Genomic DNA, 26968 nt, shown 5'->3' with positions numbered 1-26968 from the left:
GCATCTCCAAGGATCATTAAACATAATTTCAGAAACGCTAACCATAACATGGAATGTAGTCCCCGATTCTTTTGTTAGCTCAAGATTATTTATTATAAAGCTCACTCACACCTCTAGATAATTCTGCCACTGGACGGCAATGGGAAATATTTTCAGAAGTGAAATGACCTAAAGTCAGTCCTACAAAATGTAGATGCTTGACAGTCGAAACACTGAAAACTCTGTAGGAAGACGGAGACAGCTGAGGGGCCCCTGCTCTGATCCGCATGCCTCATCGGCAGGAGTGGCAAGCCACAATTAAAGAAGGGCCAGGAAGGCGGTGTTGGAAGAACAGCGAACCCTCAGCCCTGACTCCTCATGAGCAACTGGTTAGGCAGCGTACAGGGTGCACTGGAAAAGGGACCGAGGAAGGTGACCCTCAGGCACAGACGCATTCTTTGACCTAGGACACTGAGCCAGGCATGGGGCCAGGCACTGGGGACACAGAGATCACTCTTGAAGCTTTACCACAGGGGCAGCAGCTGACAGAGGGGACCCTCAGAGAGTGGGTGGAGCTGGGGCGGTGGGAAGCAGGTTTGGTGGGCAGGCAGTGTGGCAGGACAGGAGATTTTTCTGACCTGAAGTGTAGCCATTTTAATGGGCTACCCACACAGCCCACCCAGGATGCTGAGCTGGCCACACCCACAGGCCCCTCAGCCCCTGCCGCGAGCAGGAGGAAGGCTCTCTTGTTCAGGCAGTTAGCTGCTGAGCCCTGGAACTTAGCATGCTTTATATCCCGCCAGGAACAGTGCAGACCCACAATGTGGAGGCAGGCCCAGGTGTGATGGGTGTGGACGTGTCTCTGGGAAAGGTGGTCTGATGTAGCAGAAGCAGCAAAGACCCCGAAGGCAGACCAACCTGGACCTCACACCATGGATGTGACATTGAGAAGTGGGCCTCAGTGACTTCTTCTGTGCCCAGAAATAGGTACACCTGCTCCAGAACACTGAAGACCACAGTGACGAGTGCTTCTGAAATGGCAGCTTCTAGGACAGGTCTTATGTAAAGTCTGTTCTTCCCCTTTGCTTCCTCCCTACTGCCCAACCTGTTTCTGATCTGAGCTTTCACCGCACTGTCAGCACCCAACAAGGAGCCTGAATCACTGCGGACCACCAATAAATGCTGACTCAGGAAATTAGTCATGAATACATGGCTTTCCTGTGCTTAGTTCAACTTAAATATTTACTAAGGCCTTTCTATATGCCTTGCCCTGTACTGGAACTGCGAAAACAGACTGTATCCTAGCTGGTGCTTATTCTAGAACACAGTCAGCACTTCAAGAATAAGGCCTGTGGAGGCCTCATCAAAGCACAGTGGACAGCATTCACAAGGCCCTGAGCACCAACCAGCTCACAGCACAAAGGCCTCAGCAGTGAAGAACCCTTGCCACTTCCTTTTCATTTACTCTGCCTCACTGCTCATTACTGACAGTCCAACCCATGTTCTACACTCGACATGCTATTCCTGTCTCTGGAACCTGAGCTATGGGACCCATCATACGGGTGACACTGCCTTACACAAACCCCCTTAGAAAGGACTCTAAGGGAAAGTACACAGCTCTAGAGCCGGGTAGACTTGAGTCTGGACTCCAGCTCTGCATTTGGCTGGCATCAGGACCTTGGCCAAGGCACTCTGCCTCTCTGAGCCTCAGTTTTATTTTTTGTTTGTTTGTTTTGGAGAGAGAGGCCCACTCTGTCACCCAGGCTAGAGTGCAGTGGTGTGATCTCGGCTCACTGCAACCTCTGCCTCCTGGGTTCAAATGATTCTCGTGCCTCAGCCTCCTAAGTAGCTGGGATTACAGGCACGCGCCACCATGCCCAGCCAATTTTTGTATTTTAGTAGAGACGGGGTTTCGCCACGTTGGCCAGGCTGGTCTCGAACTCCTGACCTCATGTGATCTGCCCGCCTGGGCCTCCCAAAGTGCTGGGATTATAGGCGTGAGCTAGTGCACCCCGCCCTGAGCCTTTTTTCCTCTATAAAACACAAGTGTTACACTGGACTTGGAGAGGTTGTTCCAAGGGTTCAAAGACAGCATGTGTGAGAAGCACTCGAGTCAAAAAACGCAGGTGCCCTTTGTCTTTGCCCCTACATGGATTACAACCATCTTCACGCTGGGACAGAAGCAGACAACACTATTCTCCAGGCCTGTACTTTTCACACTGCCAGGCATGACCCAGACAACAGCCAGTGGATCATGAAGGCAACGAAAGCAGATTATCACCAGCATTTTTTGGAATAAATAGAACAAAGTACAATACTTCAGAATGCTTCACATGGTCAGGGTTAGGTACTGGGTCATGAAACCACCGTTCCCAGCATACGTACGTGTTAAGTTTCTGCAAACATTGGGTCACAATTTAAAACACATTTCCTTTTGCAAGTAAAGGTGGGAAAGTTTGAAAGACACTATTGACTTTTGGCCTAGAATCCTAAGAAACTAATCAGAAGCCCTAAAACAGATAAGGGAGAAGCTAAAGGCTCAGGTCCTGCCTGGATCCCCTCCCGTCCTCCAGTACCGCGGGCCCCAGCCAGGAATCTGAGGGGCAGGGCTCGCAGTCAAATGCACACGGTGGGGCAGCCTGTGCAGGAGCTTTGTGTTCACAGCTGTGAAGAAAATCACCATTTACTGAATAAAGGTCCCCTTTAAAGCAGGCCCTAAACACTTCTATCCAGTACAGCCAGGCAGGCCAGCCCAGCATCCCCGCCAGCGCCATTCACGGCCCCATGTTCACTGTCCTGTAGCTTCAGCTACAAGATTCAACCTCCAAAACCTCGTCCTTCATGGCAAAGGTCAGCGGAGTGAGAACAGTCCAGGGTTTGGGACAGAAGCAACAAACCAAGAATCCCAAAGGCGCACTCTTAAGGGCACAGACAAGGCTGCTTTAGCTAAGGGGTCAGCTTCCTTTCAAATGATACTTGAATTTTACCTTCCAGAAGGCCTTTTCCCTGCTGAAGAAAGTGGGCAACAACAACAAAACCAAACCAGCCAGCTATCTGTTCACAGTGGCTGGACATTTACCATACGATTTAGTGGAACGTGCCTTTCTGGTCGAATAGTACCTTTACTTCTGCGGAGCCCCTTCTATGAGTCAGGTGGTGCCGCACGGTCACCCTGCAGCACCCTGTGGGGTGAATTACTGTGGCCTCCAGATAAGGAACCGGGAGCTCAGCCGGGCTTCACAACCTTCCCCAAGACCACAAGGCAATAATGGGAGAAGCTGGGTTTGGGCTGGGGCTGCTGGATCCCAGAGGCACCCTCTTCCCACCATGTGATCTGAGAGGCTGCTCCCTTCCACACACAGGTCTCCCAGCCCTCTTACCTGGCCCTCAAACATGGTGCTCTCTGGGCTAACAGCCACACCCCATCCTCAGCAACCCCTTTCACCACAGCATGAAGACCTGCCTGGCCTACTGCTGCTGCGTAGACCTCTCAGGATCCTTGTATCTGTCTCAGGATGCCTCTACTCACATGTCCCGCAGGCACCTCAAAATCACCCATCTGAAGTCAAATCCACTAACTGCCCTGGCCGAATCTTCTCCCTTTGTCTTTGGTCTCAGCTGAAGGCATCAGCAAACCCCTTCCCCAACCGCAGTCAAGAGCTGACCATGATTCTCTGACATACCCACAATATTTCCACGGGGCCTTCTCTCCACCTACTTCAGCTTTTCCCCCCTTAATTTGTCTCTCTGTTCCCAGGCTCTCCTGCCTTCCAGGTAACTTAAAACTCGCCGCTGGATATGCCCCACCCTCACCCTCAGCAGAAGCCTTCTCCCACTCCCCCTGGCCCCGCAATCCTGCCCAAGCTTCAGAGCTTGGGTCTAAGAGCCACCGTGACCTGGCCTCCCCACCTCATCGCCTGCCGTCCTCTGCCCTTTACTTTCAACCTCTACCCCACCAGACCTGGCTACAGTGCCCGCTGACTCTGGAATGGCACATGCACTTGTCACCTTTGCTCTATGTACTCTGAACCCTGTGCTGGGTCCAGGACCTCCTGCCTTCCAAGACGGCACTCATCTCACGTGGACAGTGCCCATGGACACACGTGTCTCCCACAAGCCAGGAGCTCCTGACAGGCAAGCGCTGCCCTTGCTCCTCAGGCCACCTCTATACCCAGCGAGGGCCTGCACAGGCCGGGTGCTTAGGACGGGTCCTTTAAGGAATGGACAGCACTTTGGAAACAAACAGGCCCAAGATACCATTTCTCCCCTTGAGGGAATTCAGGAGGGCCAGGCGGAGGCACTGATGTTTATGGGCAGGGCCATCAGGGAAGGCTGGAAAGCAGGATATGAGGACTCAGCCGGGCCATGAAGAAGTTGGCAGAGAAGAGAGTGAAGAACAGACAAGGGCTGAGAAACGCTCTGAAAACACAGGGAAAAGCCAGTCTTACCAATCAATTAGGTAGATATCTGGAGTTAGGTTGTTCTTCTTGAAATGGGCAAATAATTTCGGCAAATTTTCTTCAAAGAATACCTCAAATGCAGCAAAATAAGTCAACATCTAGGGAGATAATATGAAATTTACTCAGAAACTATCTGCACAAGTTTCCAATTTACAAAAAAGTCAATATATGTTTATCTTTAGACTCTAAGAGTTACCTTCTTCTGTAATTACTAATACACTTTGAATGGCAACTTATTGTAGGTACTATTCAAATTATAAACAAGCACTATTTCTAATCTTCACAATGACATCAATAGCCACACCTCATCTTCTTCAATTCATAGAAAAGGGAACTGAAACCCAAAGCAGTTATGGAACTTGCCAAATAAGGGCACAAGCTTTGTAGGTGGTGAAGCTGGGAATGAATTTGTGCCTGTCCCGCTGCAAAGGTGGAGCCTGTACAGACTCACTCTTTCCTAAAAACCAGGAATATATGAACGTGTAAAAGTATCTGGAGGCCAGGTGCGGTGGCTCATGCCTGTAATCCCAGCACTTTGGGAGGCCGAGGAGGGCGGATCATGAGGTCAGGAGATCGAGACCATCCTCGCTAACACGGTGAAACTCCGTCTCTATTAAAAATACGAAAACGAAAAATTAGCCAGGCGTGGTGGCGGGCGCCTGTAGTCCCAGCTACTCAGGAGGCTGAGGCAGGAGAATGGCGTGAACCCGGGAGGCGGAGCTTGCAGTGAGCCGAGATTGCGCCACTGCACTCCAGCCTGGGCGACACAGCGAGACTCCATCTCATAAAAAAAAAAAAGAAGTATCTGGAAAAGCAGGCATGCCTCGTCCAACCCCTGGCACTTGCAGGGGGCTACACGACTCATGTCTGAGTCAAGGGCAGCACCCCTCCAGCTGACAGAGGCACACCTTTGAATGCAACGAGGGGGAAACACTACAGGGAAAGGAGGAAAGGAGGGCGTTACAGCCCGTAGTTTATGGAACTTGCTTTCCAACGGTGGACGGTTTTTTAAGGAAGCAAAATGTACAAAGCTGGGAAGCAGTGCTGACAGCAGAAAGAACTCCAGCTGGACTGGGGGCAGCACCCGTCTGATGGTGGCCCAGTTCTGCTCCAGTGCTCACCAGCTGGGCGCCTGGGGGCAGATCACGACTCTGGTGTCTGTGCATCCGAAGGAGGGGCTCTACTGTAGACGGTGGCTCCCAAAAGGGAGTGATTTGGTCTCTAAGGCAACATTGGTCAATGTGAAGATACTTCTGGTCGTCACAACTGGGGGCAGGTGCTGCTGGCACGGAGATATGGAGGCTGGCAAGCTGCTAAGCATCCTCCAGCGCACAGAACATCCCCCAGCAGAGTCACACAGTCCTAAGTTCAACAGGGCTGCCAGGGAGAAAACCTGCTGCTGTCATGAAGACCCCACTCAACATTATGACTCTATGGTTTTTCCTTCAAAATACAAGCTATGATTCCTAGGCACAATTTCTACCACATTTCCAAAGAGAAAGCTGGGGTCTTATCTTCAAAATCAGCAGAAACTTAGATGGGAATCATTTATTTATTTATAAAAAGATAAAATTAAATTTACATGCAAGAATTATTTTCAGGAATTAATATCACAAGCAACGTAAGGCCAGTATATACTGTGCCAATGAGTTATTTCAAGAGTAAGAACGCTTCCTCAAGATTTATTTTCTGTTTCTGACCATTACTTTTCTTGGAAAGGTAAGTTTTTACCTGATTATGAAAGTCATACCTGTAAACACTCACTGTAGATAACTTAGGAAACACATAAACACTATTAATCCATCATTCAAAAATCTATAAACACTAGTAATTCTGTGGCATATTTCCTTTTATTGTTAAATACAATAGTCACTATAGTTTACGTTTTATCTTACATACACTGAATTAACATCTTGAACACTTTCTCACAATGCAGCTCTTTGTAAGCAACACTACTGATCACTTACCAAATTTTAATTTACCATTCTGCATTCTCCTAACCTCATTTCAGCTATTCTCACATTTACAATTGTAAATAAGTGTGTAATGACTATCTTTGTGCATAATGCTTTGTCCACATTTATGACTTTCTTAGAAGTGATTCTTATGAGCAGAACTGCACACCAATGCTATTTACAGCTATTGATACTTAATACCAAGTTGTCTTCCAAAAGGACTCTGCCAATTTACAGTCCCAGTAATAGCTACCAAATTTACCAACAACTTTTTTTTTTTTTTTTGAGATGGGGTCTCGCTCTGTCGCCCAGGCTGGAGTGCAGTGGCGCAATCTCGGCTCACTGCAAGCTCTGCCTCCCAGGTTCACGCCATTCTCCTGCCTCAGTCTCCCGACTAGCTGGGACTACAGGCGCCTGCCACCACGCCCAGCTAATTATTGTGTATTTTTAGTAGAGACGGGGTTTCACTGTGTTAGCCAGGCCTCGTGTGTTACTCCTGACCTCGTGATCCGCCCTCCTCGGCCTCCCAAAGTGCTGGGATTACAGGCGTAAGCCACCATGCCCGGCCAACCAACAGCTTTTAAATACTTTATGTATGTACTATCTGAGCAAGACATACTCAGTAAACCTTAAGATATCAAGGAAGAAATAATCCCTAGATGATCTAAAGTATTAGATCATTTTAGTCTTGAAGTACTGGTAATAATTATCAGCAAATCAGACACTGATGGCCGGACACAGTGGCTCACGCCTGTAATCCCAGTAATTTGGGAGGCCGAGGCAGGTGGATCACTTGAGGTCAGGAGTTCAAGACCAGCCTGGCCAACATGGCAAAACCCCATCTCTACTAAAAATACAAAAAATTAGCCTGGCATGGTGGCAGACACCTGTAATCCCAGCTACTAGGGAGGCTGAGACACGATAATCGCTTGAACCCAGGAAGCGGAGGTCGTAGTGAGCTGAGATGGCACCATTGCACTCCAGTCTGGGTGAGAGAGCAAGACTCTGCCAAAAAAAAAACCAACAAAAAACAAAAAAAACCCTGATGGGCTTATTAAATTGGTGACTTCTATGCTACAGAAGAACAAGGGCTTAGGAACCAGAACGGATTCAAATCTCAGCTCCTCCACTTACCAGCTGCATGCCTTGAACGAGTCCCTTCACTCTGAGCCTTATCTCCTCACCTGAACTGCGCAGAGGGCTTATCTGGGAGGCATGTAAACCCTACCCCCCACTGTCACCGCCTCCCACTTATGCAGTGTCGTAAAGACTAGAGCAGTCCACTAAACAAATGGCTGCCTTTTAAAAAATAAAGGAGTATGGTCTCCAGCGTGTCTCCTTTCTCCCGAGTGGGGCACACTTCACAAAGCAGGGTGACAACGAGCAGCAACACCGCTCGATTACGACACGTTCTACCCAACAGGCCCAAACATGGGCACTGCCATCAAGCTGTGACTTTGACACCAAGTGTGTGTTAAGTTTAAGCAGGAGCCACACTTCTTCCTTCATTAAAAGAACACATTTTCAAAAATACAGGTAATGTTTTTCTGAGAGAACGTATTAAGAAACCCAGACATACGGCTACAAACCATGTCTTTTTCAGCTTCCATGCAATACACTGCTCAAAATCATCCTCCACCTTACAGTGCTGCTTACTCTAAACATCTCTTCACAGAGAGAAAATGTATTCTTTTTTTCCACTGAAAACACAGACGAGTAAGCAACTCTTGACATTTAAAGACACAGTACTCAGGGCCCGAACACAGAGGATACTCACAAGGCCATGGTCCACTCTGAAAAACGCCATTTGACAGGGTTTATTCAAAAGGTTAGAAAAAGCAATAAAGGCATCTGCAGTATCTAAGTTCAAGATCAACACTGCCGCTATGAAGGACATGCCCTGGACCTGAGAGAGGAGAGAAAGGCACGTTACAATCACAGTGGCCACAGGGTCACCGTAGTGCGTTCATTTTTAGCAAAGACAAACCTACCACCCTCACACTAGAAGTGTCCCTAGAGCTGCCCCACTCCTCCGGCCACCCAACGCTGAACTGCCCTCACTCAGAACCACCACTCTGCCACCCCAGCCACCCGGCCTGCTCTCCTTCAGTTCCCACCCTTGCTCCCACCCTGCAAATGGAAAACCCGAAACCAGCCATCTTAGGCCCACGGCATCTGAAATACTGCTCTTTCCTATGTCCAGTGTCCCGGTGCTGTAGACATGTGTTATCTATCTCGATAAGCTTAATATCAAACCATGCATGCGCACACACATCCGCGAAGCCACAGAAGTATCAGCAGTGCTTTTTAATGGTTGCTGCTTTTAACGTGGTTAAGGCTTCTTTGATTTAATGTTGGAAAAAAGTCACATGCCAAAAATGAAAATTGCATTCAATTAAAATGTGATTAATGCCCCAGAGCAGCCACGACAGCTCAATTTCTTTAAGAGGAACCTGAGTCAACTCACTTACCACGAGACTTTTCATACTCCTCGGCAAAAACGAAGGCACTGGCATGACATTTGCAGCTAACACGTGCTGGACAATATCTGACTTTCTTTTTAGATAACAACATTATAAAATACTGAGAAACTTCACTTACATAACCCACATCTGGCCGGTAACAAGTATAAGCGCCCAAAATACTGTGCAACATGTCATGATATGGACCACCCTAAAAGGATCAACACAGCAAAAACAACACATGCATGAGTACTGTTAGTGCTCAGACGAACATCTGATACTACTACTGCTGCCGCTGCCACTCCTGCTATTTTCAGCATTATGAAATATGCCAAGCATGATGCCAGCAGCTCTATATGCATATGGAATTTAACAAATTACCCATTCACAGCTAGGGAAGTCTGCAGCTCACGCTATGTAACTGCTCTGAAAAGAAGCTGGAGGGCCAGGCAGGAGCACCACCCTGGACAAATATCCTTTATTTGGCTCCTGCTGTATAACTGTGTTCCCTTTCAAAGCCCACCAGGAGAGCCAGGTATGCGGGGGCTCTTCAAAGCAGGTGACTACTCAGTGTCACTCAGGCCGTCTCCCGCTGTGCCCCACATCCTGACTATCCTTTCTGCCTCTCTTCCCAGGCTTATCACTCTCCTTGTTTCTGTTGGTTTTCTGAATGGCAAGTTTAGGAAATACACTCTTCTAAGTCCTGGTGGCTACCATTTTGTTTAAACATTCTCCCAGCTCTTCCACCCCTCTAACATTTCCACTTGCTCTTATAACTGCTTCCAAAAAGTCAATTGTTGGAATTATTTCCCCAATGGAGCACAGAAGAAAGTGCAGAGATGCCTCACGCTGAAGTTAGCATGTGAGAAGATACAACAAAAGGACAGGTTCAGTCCCAAACACTTACTGTCTATGTCTACCAGGTACCTACATTTAACACAAGGAATAAAAATCACACATGGTGAGAGATAAGAAGTCACTCCACAGGTGACCACAGGTGGCTTACAAAAGAATGCCATGGCCCAGACCATCATATTCTAGCATGTGAAAAGAGCTAAGTAAAAGAAAAGACAGTTCCAAATCACAGAGGGACAAAAGGAAAAATAGCAATGAGAGGGTAAAAATGCCAGCATCCAGGCCTAGGGTGGGGGTGACGGTCTGCAGTGGCACCAAACGCCAGTCTAAGGACTAGTGTCACTGTAACAGAGTTTTATCCAGGCCAAGGCTAAACAAGAAAACAAGAGCATTACACTGAACTTCTCTTAAAGCTAAATGTGTTCAACTTCAAAGGTTTTCTACCGTTGTAATTTCGATCCTTCCATCTCACTTTGGTGCTAAATGTCATTTCTTAAATGAAAACAATGATGCGGCTGGGCGCAGTGGCTCACACCTGTATTCCCAGCACTTTGGGAGGCCGAGGTGGGCTGATCACGAGGTCAGGAGTTCGAGACCAGCCTGGCCAACATGGTGAAAACCCGTCTCTCCCCAAAATACAAAAATTAGCCGGGCATGGTGGTGGGTGCCTGTAATCCCAGCTACTCGGGAGGCTGAGGCAAGAGAATCGCTTGAACCCGGGAGGCGGAGGCTGCGGTGAGCCGAGATCATGCCATTCCACTCCAGCCTGGGCAACAAGAGCGAAACTCTGTCTCAAAAAAGAACAAATAATAAATGACCTTAACTGCTTTTGGACATAGCTCTCCACTCTCCCCCTCAACTGTTCTTTGCTTTCTTTTTAGTAAACTCAATCTCTGCTCATTAGAAAGGTTACTAAGCTACTTTCTACCAGGGCTGAGAGATCTCCACATTGGATTGAAAGACCTGGGAAGAAACTTCTTTGGCCTCCGCCCACCACCTCTTCCATCACACACTTCTGCCACCACCTGGTAGGATATGGCCCTTTGACCTCTGGTTGGATGTAGTTGTCTTTCAGTTTCAAATTACGTTCAAAGAGATTTAATAACAACAAGCACTGTTATCTGCCAAGTACTGTCAACAGCCCTGTTAGGCCAGTATGATCACCCTGTTACAGATGAACAAACTAAGGCTCAAAAAGATAGATTTGCCCAAAGCTAGTGGGAAGGCAATCTGTGATGAAAGCCCAAATTTGTTTGAAATCAAAGGTGAAACTCCTTTCCAGAAAGCTGCCTCTCCTGGATCCCTCTGAGAGCCTGGTGAGGGGGCACGTGAACCGTGGGTGGAGGGTGGGGAAGGGCCTTTTGGGCTGGGGGAAGAAAGTCTTTCCCCTCCAAGGGCAAGAAACAGGAGCAGCTCCAAGAGAGCGATGCAGGGGCTGCAAAGCATGGAGTGCACTGAGGCCTATGGAGACGAACTGGGGCAAAAGGGCAGAGAAGCTGAAATCTGCCCTGTGGGAGAAGCAGGGTTCCAGGAAACAGGCTCCCAGCTAAGTCAACTGCCTGCTGCAAGCCAGTGGGGTGCTCGCTGGGCTCACGCACCAGACACCAGGACCAAAGCTGCTGGTAGCTTTGTAGATTCCCTCTCTTTCCTCTTCTGAAAAGATTTCTGAAGACCCACATGGAAATCCACAAAGATGAGAACCTGAGTAAAGGCAGTGAGAACAGACAAGGGACAGGTGCAGAGGTATTCTGCAAGAACAACTGCCCCACCAAAAACCCGTTATAGATAAGAAAGGGGTCAAAAGATCCCCAGATTAACGTCTGCTGGCTCAAAGAATAGAAGGTCTTTAAAGAGTTCAGGTCAGATGACCCCACAACCTACTGCTGGTAGCCCTGTCCTGCGTTCAGATGCCCAGGAGGAGGCTCCCCTCTGCTTTTCCTGCCACCTAAGGAGCCTGTCCTATCTCCCACAGCAGGCTTCTGTCCCTCAGCTGCACTGCTCTCCTGGTCTACCTGCTCAGAAACCTGTCACCCCGGCTTGGCCACCCACCCAGGCTGCCAGGGATTTCCCTTTCTCACACGGGCTCACCGCACTGGGCTCATCTGAGCCGAAGCCCATCACACCGACATGGCCTTGCTGAGCGCAGACTGCTACACACAGTCCTGAGAGCAGAGGAGTGTCCAAGAAAGCGCCAGCAGACACAGCCACCCATGGGGACCCTCTCAGACCAGACCTACAGGGGCCCTGAGACAAGTATCTCAAGAGGAAGACAGAATTGTCTTTTGGAGCACAAGTATGGACATAGTAAATATTTGTTGCAAAGGATCAGTTACACTTATTTTAAAAAGTCTAAATGTATTTAATAGTAACATCCACCCTACCTCCTAACACCCCCAAAAACCCAAGTACCTTTCAAACTTGACAACAAATATACACAGTTCAGCATCTATGAATTTTAGACAAAACATACTTGAAAGCAACAAGTCACCACCACTTACTTGCTGGAAAATGCAGAGATTAGGAAATGTTCTAGAAATGTCCAGTTTAATAAGCTCCAGACTGGCTTCTCTGTCTGCTGCTGAAAAACCAGCATCTGTCAAAAGATGCCAAAAATCATTACATTCCTCAAGGGCACGAATGTAGGACAATTACGAGCCTTTGAAGTTTTACAAGAACAAAACACGGAAAAAAGTTCTTCAGAAGCACACTGACCTAATCACGTCTTGACTCAGAGTGCAGCTTCAGAGTATTTAACAGATTGTAGGGTTTCTTAGAGAACAAAATATCTTATGGCACCAGCTAATTCTAGATTATCATTAGATATTTTCCAGAGTCTGAAATCAAAATCTAACATTTCGCCTCTCACCAATAACAATCAGTGGAAAGCAAGGACAAGTAGGAGAATAAACACAAAGAAACTCCAAGCATAAACACACACACACACACACACACACACACACACACACACACACACATATATCACTGCTCGATCTCAAACATCTTCAGTGTAAACTCACTAGATGTAGAAACTATTGTGGTATTATACTCATGTAATATTTCTTTTTTCTTTTATCTTTTTGTAGCGACAGGGTCTTTCTTTGTTGCTCAGGCTGGCTTTGAACTCCTGGCCTTATCTGCCCACCTCAGCCTCCCAAAGTGCTAGGATTACAGGCACGAGCCACTGTGCCCAGCCAGTGTGTAATATCTCTAACAAGTAATCATAAATAATTTGTTTTATACTTTTTAGAATTCTAATACCACAAAGACTGTAAAAATGATCAGTAAAATCATGTATTTCTTAACCAAAAGAAGTAATCATCCTTGTGTGTTATGGAGAATTCTAAAGGCATAATCTAGCAAACATGCAGTGTTCTTGTCTCTGTAAATCTGAGCTCCTCTATAAGCCAGTATTCAACTAATCCCAGACACCAGGCTACTGGAAGTCACATGAACAACTTTAAAGGGAATGGCACTGGTTATGACGGGCCCTCCAGCATGTCAGGACACAAACACCTCTCAGGAACTAGGATGTTCTATTTCTTTTTTTTTTTTTAGAGGGAGTCTTGCTCTGTCACCTAGGCTGGAGTGCAGTGGTGAGATCTTGGCTCACTGCAACCTCCACCTCCAGGGTTTAAGCGATTCTCCTTCCTCAGCCTCCCGAGTAGGTGGGATTACAGGTGCACATCACCACGCCTAGCTAATTTTTGTTTTTTCTTGAGACAGAGACTCACTGTTACCCAGGCTGGAATGCAGTGGCACGGTCTTGGCTCCCTGCAACCTCCACCTCCCGGGTTCAAGTGATTCTCCTGCCTCGGCCTCCCGAGTAGCTAGGATTACAGGCACCCACCACCACGCCTGGCTAATTTTTCTATTTTTAGTAGAGATGGGGGTCTCGCCATGTTGACCAGGCTGGTCTCGAACTCCTGACCTTGTGATCCACCCGCCTCAGCCTCCCAAAGTGCTGGGATTACAGGCGTGAGTGCCTGCACCCAGCCTAATTTTTGTATTTTTAGTAGAGACGGGGTTTCACCATGTTGGCCAGGCTGGTCTCAAACTCCTGACCTCAGGTGATCCATCTACCTCAGCCTCCCAAAGTGCTGGGATTACAGGCCTGAGTCACCACACCCAGCCAATTTCTTATAAAAAGTTTTTACCTTTAATTTTTGCTAAAAAAAACAAAACAAAAAAACCTTTTCTCGTGGAGCTTTGTATGACTCCACAACCATCTCTACTGTAGTTAGCGTCAGCTTTCTTCACTATGTAATCAAGAATGACAAACATAATTGACCACAGCAGTCCGCTGCTTTTAGAAGACACTCTACCTTCGTTCTCCACTTCAGAGCCTCCTGTGCTAAGGGACCGCCACCTCTCCTTGGCTCGGGCAAGACAGATGTCAAAGAGCTCTGGAAGAAAAGCCTCTGGGTAAGTGTTACGTGCACATGTATTTTTCGTCAAAACCACCACAGAACACAGTACTATTTCCTCCAAATACTTAAGTTCAACTATAACAGGCTTAAGGCATACTTAACAGGCTACTTAAGCAATTCCCCCCAACTTGGCCTGAAAGTAATTTTATTGTTTAAAGACACAGCCTGAAACAAAGAAAGATTACACACATCACTGCTATTTAGTTCTCTGACACAGCCTACCCACAAAACTGCCTTGTTTTGGTCTTTGTGACTTGTCTACTGCTTCTCCCAGACCGCGAGATCCCTGGGGCAAGACGGTGAAGCTCTCTCACTCCCTCTGTATCCAAGACACAGCACTGGAATTGACACAGAGCAACCCAATCAAGGAATGTCTCACTGACCGAGGGAGGGAAGGACGGACCAGCAGAGAATCATTGGGTTTCAAGTAAGGACATGGTGCAATTGCCCCCACCTGGCACAGGCCTCGTCTTGCTGCCTGGCAGTGAAGCAGGGATGGGGGAAGATCCCAGGAATACGCAGAAGCTTCAAAAAACAGGACTCTTGCTGGCAGAGAAGGATCATGACAGCCTCCAAATCTCCATATTAAATATGGAACTTATTTTTGTGACAGCTCTCTTCGGGTGGTTTGGTAATAGTTAAACAACACGACTTCACTAGCATACACAGACCTCCACAGGTATATCCGTGCCCCATTCTTCTTTCAAGGACAAGTGTGAAGGCTGAATCCACAGAGCTCCTTCTCAGCGCCCTGTTCCCCGACACAGCCCAGTCTCAGGTGCTTCCTGGTCATCTGGCTTTTTCTTTTTTTTTCCGAGATGGAGTCTTGCTCTGTCGCCCAGGCTGGAGAGTGCAGTGGCGCAATCTTGGCTGACTGTAACCTCTGCCTCCCAGATTCAATCAATTTTCTTGCCTCAGCCTCCTGAATAGGTGGGATTACAGGTGCACGCCACCGCACCTGGTGAATTTTTTTTTTTTTTTAGTAGAGATGGGATTTGGCCGTGTTGGCCAGGCTGGTCTCAAACTCCTGACCTCAGGTGATTCCCCCCTGCCACAACCTCCCAAAGTGCTGGGATGACAAGCGCCAGCTGCTGCACCCGCCACTCCTCTGGCTCTGATGTTCCTGATCAGCTCCCAGATGTCTCAGATTACACACAATCACTTGTCTATCACTGAGACTTTAATTGCAGCTACCCATGGAATTTTCAGCACTTTATTTTTCCCATCATTACTTTTGGAAAACACAGCAGAGCACATCTGCCTTCTGGGCAGTGCACACTATTTTATTAAAATGTAATCCAAAATCTAGTTTCGCTATTATAGTATCAGTGTCCAAAGCAGTAACTCAGCACGCGTGCTCCCAGGACAATCCCACACTGCTCTGAGCTGCTGCCTCATGCACCTGGTGGCACTTCCACCTGCTTTCGGCCTCCAGGAGGCCGGCCAAGCTCTGGTCATTTTGGCAGGAGGTGGATGAAAACCACTGTGTGGCCATGGCCACTAGGGAATCACTTCCCAAGTAAGGCATTTGACAGTTAAGTCACAGAGGCTGCCAGCCTCGGGGTTCAATGGGTCAAAGTGTCAGAGAGTTTTAAGTCTCCCCCATGGCTTTATTGGTGTGCATCTGGGGAACGCTGGAGGCTGGACAGCTACCACACCTTCTTCCCAAACCCCCTGCTCCAATGTCAAAGTACAAGATTGACTGGGGCCCTAAAAGTGAAGTTTTAATAGTACTATTAGGTCGACTTTCACTAAGTTTTCAATTGTACAACCACAAGAGCAAAACCTTAGGGCTCTCCAAGTCAGAACACGGGATTTAGGATTAGCCTGGGCCTAGGATCTGAGTCCTGGCCCCACACACACGAGCCAGAGACCTGGGCACAGTCCTAGCCTTTCCAGGATGCTGAGCCTTCTCTAGAGGAAAATGAGGTCAAGGTCGCACTGTCAATATTAAATAAGATCCATAAGTAAAGAACCTAATATGATGCTTGGTACTCAGCAACCAAGTTTGTTTGTGTTCTTACACTGGCTTGGAAATGTAGTAAAGTCGAGATTAAGCAGGACCCAGTAAGGTAGCATTCATTCACACAGCAGGTATTTCTTAAGGGCCTGCCCCATGCAGAGACCCAGGGTGGGTAAGGGTGAAAAGGTAGAGAGCACAGCAGGTGAGGGCCCAGCTTCCTGAGTACCAGTGCTAGTGGGGGCCACTGACACCGCGCGGTTCACAATACAAGACAGACAAAATGTACACAAATCGAGCCAATACCAAGGTTTGGATAAATGTCTAAGACTCATGTCTAAACATGTAACTGACTCGTCAGTGGTTTAGCCCAATCCAAAACAATAAGGTCCATAGATTTTAATTTAAATAAAATCCACCCAGGCATCAGTGAGAAGCAAAAATTAAACACACACACAAAGTACTGTGCATTCCATCCAATCTGCAGAGACAAGAGTTTAGAAATAAATGTTCAGTAATTTCTCCAAACCTCAACTTCTGAGGATACTTTTAAAAAACCATTTCCACAAGTTAAACGTTATTCATCTTCTCACACAGAGATGTTAAAACAAAATTTTGGTAGGTATGGATTTAGCCAAGAGGGAGTTCCGGGCCCCCACGTTCCTCTGTAGGACCACACCGCACAGAAGCCAGTCACCAGCCAGCTGGCTGACGCTCCGTGAGGGCGTGAGGGGAGACCTGCCTGGGATGAGGCTAAGATAACCTGTCAGGATAAGAACAACAATCAAAACCCCAACTAGAGAGCGAAGATACAAATCAACTGTTTAAACTCAAGGCCTTCATGAGCATAAAAACCACATCATCAACTCCCCAGCAGGTCCTAGGCCCAAGAAAGGGCAGGAAGGTAGCCCCGTCTTTCCACAGCTCAGACCGCAGGCAGGGAGGCAGAAGTGAAAAGAATGGCTGCCAGTATTAATCACTTAATTTGAAGTCTGTGGGCTCCTGGCACCTATTTCACTCTGGATGCGCTTCAGAGTGCTCAGGACACCTGGGGAAGTGAATTCAGCCTGAGGGAGGAAGTGTACATGCAAACTGAGTAGATGCAATACAGCGAGAGATCAGTGAGCATGGTTCTCACCCAGCAGACAAACTCCCAGAGCCCCAAGGACCCCAGTCCCAGCACAGTATGTTGTCTCCTCCAAGGCTGCCTGAAAAAAAATCCCACAAAATACCAACAGACACCCCAGTACAATAAACACCCTCACAGCAAGAACCACCTCCCCCTTCCACACTCACGTCGCAGGCAAGGCTTGCCTTCCTAGGACTTTGATCTGCGAAGCTCAGGCACCTCCCCGATGCTCTAAGCCCTGTCTTCCAAGCCCCCTCTATTCAAGAGCTCCTGCGCTGAGCTGTCAGGTAACCGGAGTGCACAGCACTAAACCCAGGCCTCCCAACTGCCCCTCTCTCCTGAAGGACACAGTCTCCTGGTCTCTCAAAAGACACAGATTCGTGGCAATGGCTGCCATTCTTTCCAACAGGGCAAAAGGGAGAGAAGAAGCCATAGGGCCTGGAGGTGGACTCCCCAGGATCATGCAGGCCACTCACCGTGGGTGATATTTAACTCGTTGCCAATGGCTAAGCTCCAGACTTTGCCTCTCACACTTGGAGGGATTCCCTGCCACCATAAATCTCGAACTTTTCTAGAGCACCACCTGGACAAAAATGGAAGCAGGAGTTTGAGTTTGTTCTACACAAAGACATTTGTCTACCTGCGTGCCTAGCCCCGAACCACCAAGAGCTGGGATGCACCGTTGCATCAGGCACAGCCCCTGCCCTCAGGAAGCTTAGAGTCCAGGGCTCTGTAAAGATCAAATCAACAATCCCCTTCCACTGGCAGCTGCCGTGGCAGGTATGGAAGAGCACAGCATAGCGCAGGTCACCACGAACCAGAGGCCCAGGCACACTCTGGGGCCAAGTTCTGAATGACCTGAGCACATGAAGGATGGGAAGGACTTTCTGAGCAGAAAACACAGGAAAAAGCAATGGCTTGGCCTCCTCCAGGAACAGCACATAGCTGGGAGTGGGTGAGGAGTGCCAGGCGGCACTGCAGCAGCACTGGAGACAGAAGCAGACCCCAGCAGAGAGTCAGCAGACGGCCATCACACCACCAATACAGGCCCAGCGCCCAGATGTGAGCTGGCAAGTTCTAACTGTGGAGAAGAACTGCTGACTCAGAACATTGTAGACTGTACAGAGTCCTTCAGCTCTGCTGGGACACGGAACACACACTGCCAACAGCCTGGGCAAACCCATGGTGCCTCTGAACGCAGCATCGTGGGGAGCACAGGCTTGAGGCTGCAGAAAGCAGGCTGCATCCTAACTCCATCCTTACCTGTGGAATCCGGACAAATGATCTCTCCTCTCTGAACCTATACCATCCTCTCGAAAGTCAAGACGATGAAACCTACACCCAAGGGCCACTGTGAGGATGAAGTGAGATAAAGTACAAAAGCACTGAGAACAGTGCCAGGCAGCGTCCGTGTGCAGTCGACGGGAACTGCTGTGGGTCTGCATGCAATGCATTCAGACCACATCCAACCCACGGCCCTGCAGGACAGACCAGAGTGGTCTCCCTCGGTGGGAGCAGCAAGCATTCTGAGAACCTCTGTTCTTGTTACTAGATCCCATGCGAGAACAGGTATAAAGTGTTTCCTGACAGCATCCAGCCTTTTGAGGATACTGCCTTAAAAAGCATGCTCTGAGCATATTTTCCTAGTGGAGACCCTGAGCAGGGCCGCGTGACCCCTGCAGTGCTGACATGTGGGACGAGAGCAGAAGGGAAGCTGGCATCCAGGCTCCCCGAATGCCTCTGTACGCAGCCCTGGGACTTCTGCCCGCACACTGGCCCCCACCGTTCTGAACACGAGAATAAAAACAAGACCCACAGCTGCCCCTCAGATGTAAAGAGGGCAGCAGCTGCCAGACTCTGCCAGGTGCACTCTACTGGACACTGGGGTCACTATCCTCAAAGAGCGGAAGACAGAGGCCTGAACAGACAGCTGTGTGCACACAGAACCACAGGGCCCTAGAGCCAGGGTGGGGGCAGCAAAGTCTTCCCTGAGCTTTGGAGAGCACACAGGAGTTTGCTGGCTGAGGAAGTACAGGACAAGAGCACTCCAGACACAGGGCCTGGAATATGCGAGGCCCCAGGTTTAAAAGGAGCAACACCTATGGGGGGCTCCCTAGGGAGAGGGCTCTGTCCAAGTGGAGGAGAGGCATCCGAGGGTGAGGCTGCCGAGGAAGGCAGGCCACCTCACTAAGGGTGTTGCCTGCTAAGGGTTCAAACTGTGTACTGACAGTCACAGGAAGTTACTGAAATTCTAGGTAAGGGAGGGGACACTGACTCATGCTTTAGAAGCTGGCTCAGGAGATGAGAAGAAGGTGAACTGGAAGGGAGGGGAAGGGGCTATCACAGTCTCCAAGCAAGGGATGGCGCAGGCTGAGCCAGGGTAGAGGAAAGGAAGATGATGCAACTTCAACTCGCTGCATCCAGGGTGTCACTGCCGGCTATGACGACTACAGCTGTGGCCCACAGATTCTAGAAAGACATGCTCTGCAGTTCAGCCACACCCAGAGCCACATCTTACATTGTTTCCCAGTTAGGTAAGATCTCATTATTCCAGGTGAGCACAGCGTTTCCAATGCTTTCCTCGACTCTGCATCTTTCTTCCAGCTGCTTCTTCCTTCGCTGGGCTTCTTTCAGCTCTAGAAATCACAATTTAGAAAAACAACAATCTACTAACTGATATGGACCATTTCCAGGCAAGGTGATTTTCCTGTCACACTGCGAACACACCAGGAAAACCGCCCTGAAGCAGAGCGAGCATCAACTCCAGCGCTCACTTCACACCCGACGGACTCCAGAAGGCTCAGGCATTATCCACCCTTTAGTAAGCTTGCAAAGTCTAACATCTAGACAGGAAAGTACACAAAGAAGAATACGATTCAGTTGGCCAGGCGCGGTGGCTCACGCCTGTAATCCCAGCACTTTGGGAAGCCAAGGCGGGTGGATCACCTGAGGTCAGGAGTTCGAGACCAGCCCGGCCAAAGTGGTGAAATCCCGTCTCTACTAAAAATACAAAAATTAGCTGGGCATGATGGCAGGGGCCTGTAGTCCCAGCTACTGGGGAGGCTAAGGTAGGAGAATTGCTTGAATCCAGGTGACAGAGGTTGCAGTGAGCCGAGATAGCACCACTGCACTTCAGCCTGGGCAACAGAACGAGACTATACCTCAAAAAAAAAAGAAAGAAAAAAAGAACACAATTCAGTTACCACAAAACAGAAAAATCCCTGAAACTACCATCCTGATCAAAACAACCGAACGTTACTGGAACTCTGGAAGTCTCTCCTGTGCTCCCAGCCCTATCCCCTTCCAAATGCAAGCTCCATGCTGACTTCCAACAGTTCGAGCACTGCTTTTTTTTTTTTTTTTTTTCAGACGGAGTTTTGCTCTGTCACCCAGGGTGGGGTGCAGTGATGCAATCTTGGCTCACTGAAACCTCCGCCTCCCGGGTTCAAGCAATTCTCCTGCCTTAGCCTCCTGAGAAGCTGGGGTTACAGGTGCCCACCACCAGGCCCAGCTAATTTTTGTATTTTTAGTAGAGACAGGGTTTTACCATGTTGGCCAGGCTGGTCTCAAACTCCTGACCACCCGCCTTGGCTTCTCAAAGTGCTGGGATTACAGGTGTGAGCCACCATGCCCAGCCTTCAGCATTACTCTTAATCTACAAATAGCAGCTCTGAGAAATACCATGCATTTAGTTTACATATACTTTTTTTTGTGTGTGGTCAAATTTACCATTTTAAGTATACAGTTCAGTGGCATTAAGAACATTCATACTGTACAACCACACCACCATCCATCACCAGAGCTTTCTCATTTTCCCAAATCAAACTGCCCCCATTAAATACTAACTTCCTACTCCCCGTCTCCCCAACCCCTGGCACCCACCATTCTACTTTTTGTCTCTGAGTTTGACTGCTCTAGGGACCTCACAGAAGTGGACCATACATTATTTGTCCTGTTTTGATTGATTGGTTTCACTTAGGGTATCTTCAAGATTCCTTCATGTGGCCACATGTGCCAGAATTTCCTTCCTTTTTAAGGCCAAATAATATTCCACTGTACATATACACCACATTGTTATATATTTTTATTATTTTTTTTTTGAGATGGAGTCTCGCTCTGTCACCCAGGCTGGAGTGCAGTGGCACGATCTCGACTCACTGCAACCTCCACCTCCTGGGTTCAAGCGATTCTCCTGCCTCAGCCTCCCAAGTAGCTGGGACTACAGGCATGTGCCACCACACCTGGCTAATTTTTTATTTTTAGTAGAGACACGGTTTCTCCATGTTGGTCAGGCTGGTCTCGAACTCCCCAACTCAGGTGATCCACGCGCCTCGGCCTCCCAAAGTGCTGCGATTACAGGTGTGAGCCACCATGCCTGGCCTTTTTAATTTTTATTTTTAGAAAGGCAGACTGCCACATGCAGTGCCTCATTTGGATGTGTCTGGAGTCTTGGAAGGTTGACGACTCTACATTCTCCTACGAATGGAGCCTGTCTGGAGGCTCTAGCAGGGGAGTGCAGCTACTCACATACCCTGACTGAAGACCGGTCCTCTATCAGGGATGGTCATTCTCTTTGACCAAACACACAGCTTCGGGAGGGACGCACATGGAGTGCTAGTGGGGAAGGGGACACCGGGCTAGCCAGCAGATCAGCCGAATCAACCCTGGTGATCAATGGAGCGACAGATATGACAGCCAAATCGCCCTCACATCCATGTTATATATTTTTAAAATCTCCTAGAAAAAGAGTTTAAGTGTTGCAAGGAATTTTATCAAAATATCTTCTTGGAACTTTAAAAAACAACCCAGAGAGGGAAAGAAATATACGTGTCGTTGATGGCTGAAACTTTCTGTAGTCTAGTATTTCTATCTTACACAGTCACTTTTCTCACGTCAGTTCAAAGTGCTTTTCTCTTGAATAAAGCTACCCGGAATGGATAGTAGCCTTCTGCGAGAGACACAGGCACCCAGCTCCAAAGCCTGGGGCTTTACAGACCGCCCGGGACAGCCCTGGGGGCTTCTGGGATGGAAGAGGCCTCCTTGGGAGGCTCCCAGCAAACCCTGTGGTCTCACCGCTTCTCCCCTCTGCCTGCCTCAACGTCCCCCCGAGTCCCTGCAGTCCACCCACGCCACCCTGCAGCCCTGTTTTCGCTTGTGGGGGCCTTCCGCATGCATCTTTTTTTTTTTTACTGGAAGACTACAAATTTCAAAGACTGAAGTTCAGGTTCTATGACTCCAAATGGTAAAAAGAAAATAACCAGAAAGACACAAACCCTGTGCTGCCTGATTTAACCCATCAAGTGTGAACCCCATTACCTCGCTTTTTGGCCTGAACCACCATTTCTTCATACTGCTGTCTGTGCTTCTGAGCTTCTTCAGCTGGTTTTGCTGGGAGATTTCTTGACAGGAAAGAAATGAGTTTTCACCATTATAAATACCGCATAGAAGTCTTTCAGAAAAAACCTGAAGCATAATTTCCTAAAAAATATAAAGCTCAAACACTAAAAACTCATTTTTTTAAGATTACACAGTTCTTTCACAAACTTTTATAATGCTTTCTTACAAAAAGAAAAACAAGTTCACTATAAAACAAATGAATGTCGCTCACGCCTGCAATCCCAGCACTTTGGGAGGCCGAGGCAGGCGGATCACGAGGTCAGGAGATCGAGACCATCCTGGCTAACATGGTGAAACCCGTCTCTACTAAAAAATACAAAAAATTAGCCGGGCATGGTGGCGGGTGCCTGTAGTCCCAGCTAATCAGGAGGCTGAGGCAGGAGAATGGTGTGAACCCAGGAGGCGGAGCTTGCAGTGAGCTGAGATCGCGCCACTGCACTCCAGCCTGGGCGACAGAGCGAGACTCCATCTCAAAAAATAAATTAATTAATTAATTAAATAAAAACAAATGAATGGGCCAGGAGCGGTGGCTCACGCCTGCAATCCCAGCACTTTGGGAGGCCGAGGCAGGTGGATCACGAGGTCAGGAAATAAAGACCATCCTGACTAACACATTGAAACCCTGTCTCTACTAAAAAATACAAAAAGTAGCCGGGCGTGGTGGCACGTGCCTGTAGTCCCAGCTACTCAGGAGGCTGAGGGAGGAGAATCGCTTGAACCTGGAAGGCAGAGGTTGCAGTGAGCCAAGATCGCGCCACTGTGCTCCAGCCTGGGCAACAGAGCAAGACTCCATCTCAAAAAAAAAAAAAAAGAAAGGAAAAATGAATGATAAAGATTAGCAGGAAGAAAATAACAATTATCCATAACTGCAACAGTGATAAACACTTAATCTTTTGGTATATTTTCACCCCACACTCCAAAGAAACTTTGATTTGACTGCAATACACTAATAACTGTCAACACCTAATTCTTGAGGCAGGGCACCCTAACAGCATTTGTTACATGTATGTATGAAGACATTTCCTGACCAGATTTTTAAAGTGAACAGATTTCATACTAGCTACGTGGTTCATTTGTTGTTTGACATATACACAGATGTGCACCTTAGTTCTAAGCATCTTGGTATACCTTCAAAACCCATTTAAAAAAATACAATTCGTGCTCTCTTTCAGAAGCGTGCTTGTAACTGTACTGGCACTAGGGTAAAGGGAGAGCAGGAGTGTCTGGCTGCCTGTGTCCCTCACACAACAGGACCCACATTCACTGGGACATTTTAAACAACCATCACTTGCTGCAGGAGAGTCCGCCAGTTCACCTTTCAGAGCATGAAAACGACTGGACTTCAAAGGGCAGAGTCTTTTCCTGATGGCCTCTAACTTTCCAGTCCTCCATTTCTCTCCCCAGCATACAACTTTCAAGGACAAGAAAACAGTAGAAGACACACTGCTTCTTTTTTTTTTTTTTTTTGAGACGGAGTTTTGCTCTTGTTGCCCAGGCTGGAGTGTAATTAATGGTGTGATCTTGGCTCACTGCAAGCTCCGCCTCCCGGGTTCAAGTGATTCTCCTGCCTCAGCCTCCTGAGTAGCTAGGATTACGGCACCCATCACCACACCTATTTTTTTGTATTTTTAGTATTTTGTATTTTTAGTAGAGACAGGGTTTCACCAGGTTGGCCAGGCTGGTCTCGAACTCTGGACCTCAAGTGATCCACCGCCTCGGCCTCCCAAAGTGCTGGGATTACAGGCGCGAGCCACTGCACCCAGCTGACAACTTATTTTTAAATGCTAAAGTAAAAAGAAAAATTACCAGAACGGAAAATCCTGGTCAAAACTTCTATGCTACAGGACAGTTTTCCAAATTGGTCATTTAATATAATTACAGAACACATGTTAATATAGAGAATAAGAAGTGATTCTGGCTTACTCTTCTTCCCTTTTCTGACCCTAGTTTTTCTCTAACGAAAAGCTGCTTAGCAAGTTGTACTTATTTCCTAAAGCAAACACTCTAAAGAGAGTCTTCTTAAACTCACGCTGGTCTGTCCTCGAGGATGAGTGCGGTGGTGGAAAGTGGTTCAAAGTCAAGATTCTTCCTCACATTCTGCTTTGGAGAGGGTGGCTTGCTAGGTCTTCCAGCCTTGTCTTCATATTCCTAGGACAAAGAAACCAGGGATGACTCCAGGTCCTTTCAGATAGGATGAAGTCCTTCGGAAAGCAAGAAAGTTGTTTTGTCATGAAACTCTTTTAAGCCAATTTCGAGGACAATTCGCCAAAAATCTTTCCTGCTATTCAGAATGAAAAGCCGCTGACTAAAGGGGTCTTTCTGGAGATGGAGTCTCGCTCTGTCGCCCAGGCTGGAGTGCAATGACACGATCTTGGCTCACTGCAACCTCCACCTCCTCGGTTCAAGCGATTCTCCTGCCTAAGCCTCTCAAGTAGCTGGAAATAGAGGCGCTCACCACCACGGCTGGCTAATTTTCGTATTTTTAGTAGAGATGGGGTTTCACCATGTTGGCCAGGCTGGTCTTGAACTCCTGACCTCAGGTGATCCACCCGCTTCAGCCTCCCAAAGTGCTGAGATTACAGGCGTGAGCCACTGTGCCCAGCCTAAAGGGGTCTTAGAGTTCCAAAGCTGAGACCATTGCTTTATGATATGACTGCACGCTTCCCTCGTTGGTGGGGAAATAACAAAGGATCTCATTATCAAAGCAGCCCCTTTGAGGAGGGCCCTCAAACGCTGCCTCAGGTCTACTGTCTCCTGGGTAACAGGCATGTTTTCTCTCTTCTGGACACTGTAAATTTTAACTGATTATTATCACGGCCACTGGGAAGCTGCCACTGCAAATTGTTATGTAAATAGTTTTGCCATGCCCTGGAAATCTAAGAGCAGCCTCCACATCACTGGGTCACCAATTCACCCATGCACTGCAACCACAAGAGCTCATTCACACCTGGTGACCCACATTCCAAACGCCCAGCTGGAAGAACTCAGGAGAGCCAAACAGGTTGGTGCTTCTGAAATAATGTGTGGGTACTTCGCTCTGTGCAAAATCAAAAAACACAATCATTTAAGATGATTATAGATAATTAAGGAAATATTACAGACAAGGCTCTCAGGAATGCCCCTGAAGGGAAGATAATCTCATTGAGGAGATAGGACAAAGAAAGGTAGTGTTAACCTAAGATTTCATGTTTGTCATGAGGTGGTGAGAAATTGCTAAATGAATTTCAGGGAAACTAGCTGTCAAGAGGCGTGTTACTGGTGAAATTATGCGGCAAGCAATTATTCTCTTAGCCAGAAAGACCTCTAAAAAGTAGAAAGAAATAGATTATTTCCTCAAAATACACAGGCTATGAGAAGGACGTGCACCAAGAAGCAGTTGGGTGGGGCAGTTTCTGTACACCTGGATGTATATGGTCACATGTCTTAACACTGTTTACTGTGGCTTAACATGGTTCCATTACAATTCTAAAATTACTTCCACTTACCAAAAACTGAAAACACGGACTCATTCCTTGCTGGATTCAAGCATCTGAACATCTACACTGTATGGGGTACACAGCCGTGACCTAACACGGCACTAGCCCTCATGAAGCTTCAAGTCTAGCACCTGAATGTCAAAGTCTCCAATTTCATAGGAAATCAAACAAAAGCTGTGTGTTGAGAAAGATTCTGAGGCATGCTGCATTTTAACAAGAATTAGTAACACATACCCCATGAGGTGCTACTTATCTGCTGAGCCTGGTCTGGTGAACTGTATGCCAAGGCCAGAATGCTGGGCCCAAAATCAGCCATGGCAGGATGTGGATGCCCATTTCCATCGGCTTTTGTGTGCTCTGTGCATGTGGACTCACTTTGTCTTCACAGCCATCTGCTTGGCAAGTGTTACCCATTTTACAGACAGGGTAACTGAGGCTCAAAGTGAAGTGACTTGCCTGAAGCATACAGCCAGCAAGGCTGGGCCTGCCGCCCTGAGTCTGCCGCCCTGAGCCGGCCCAATATCATCTGTGAATACACTCAAACCCACAGGTGTGCAGTTTTAGAGGGGAAAGCCCGAGTCCTACGCGGTGGCCTCTGCAGCCAGATAGCTCTGGGAGCAAATTCAGATCCACCAACCACCAGCTGTGACCTCGGGCAAGGTACTCACTTCAAATCCCTAAGGCTTCTTTCCACATCTGCAAAATGGGAAACCCCGCCTGCCTCACCCTGAGAGGGCTGCTGGAAGGAATGAGGCGATGTCACAGCCTCTGGTGCACAGGGAGTGCTGGAGAAGGGCAGCCCTTGTTGGTCTGCGCCACTAGCTTTCTCTCCCCTCAGACCTGAAACCACGGGAAAGGCAGAAAACCA

General features: G+C 48.0%; 1 protein-coding gene across 13 annotated transcripts in view; it reads right to left on the bottom strand.

Annotated features, from left to right (window-relative positions):
• TBC1D14 (TBC1 domain family member 14) overlaps window positions 1-26968 on the bottom strand; it is a 122177-nt gene that overhangs the window by 14185 nt on the left and 81024 nt on the right. For 9 of the 13 annotated variants that reach the window (XM_003950284.5, XM_054682745.2, XM_526514.8 and 6 more), the window contains 9 exons: window positions 24654-24772; window positions 22544-22626; window positions 19746-19863; window positions 17704-17810; window positions 14034-14114; window positions 12210-12304; window positions 8996-9067; window positions 8172-8300; window positions 4428-4537 (listed from right to left, as the gene is read on the bottom strand). In XM_003950284.5, coding sequence (XP_003950333.1) covers window positions 4428-4537; window positions 8172-8300; window positions 8996-9067; window positions 12210-12304; window positions 14034-14114; window positions 17704-17810; window positions 19746-19863; window positions 22544-22626; window positions 24654-24772 — 914 coding nt within the window. The remainder of the gene's footprint in view (window positions 1-4427; window positions 4538-8171; window positions 8301-8995; window positions 9068-12209; window positions 12305-14033; window positions 14115-17703; window positions 17811-19745; window positions 19864-22543; window positions 22627-24653; window positions 24773-26968) is intronic. The other 4 variants (XM_063809350.1, XM_009447326.3, XM_063809353.1 and 1 more) reach the window with 1 other exon arrangement.

The sequence above is a fragment of the Pan troglodytes genome, chromosome 3 (assembly GCF_028858775.2).
Source record: "Pan troglodytes isolate AG18354 chromosome 3, NHGRI_mPanTro3-v2.0_pri, whole genome shotgun sequence".
Taxonomy (NCBI): Eukaryota; Metazoa; Chordata; class Mammalia; order Primates; family Hominidae; genus Pan; species Pan troglodytes.
Note: the sequence above shows the minus strand (reverse complement) of the source record. Positions and strands in the feature narration are given on the sequence as shown.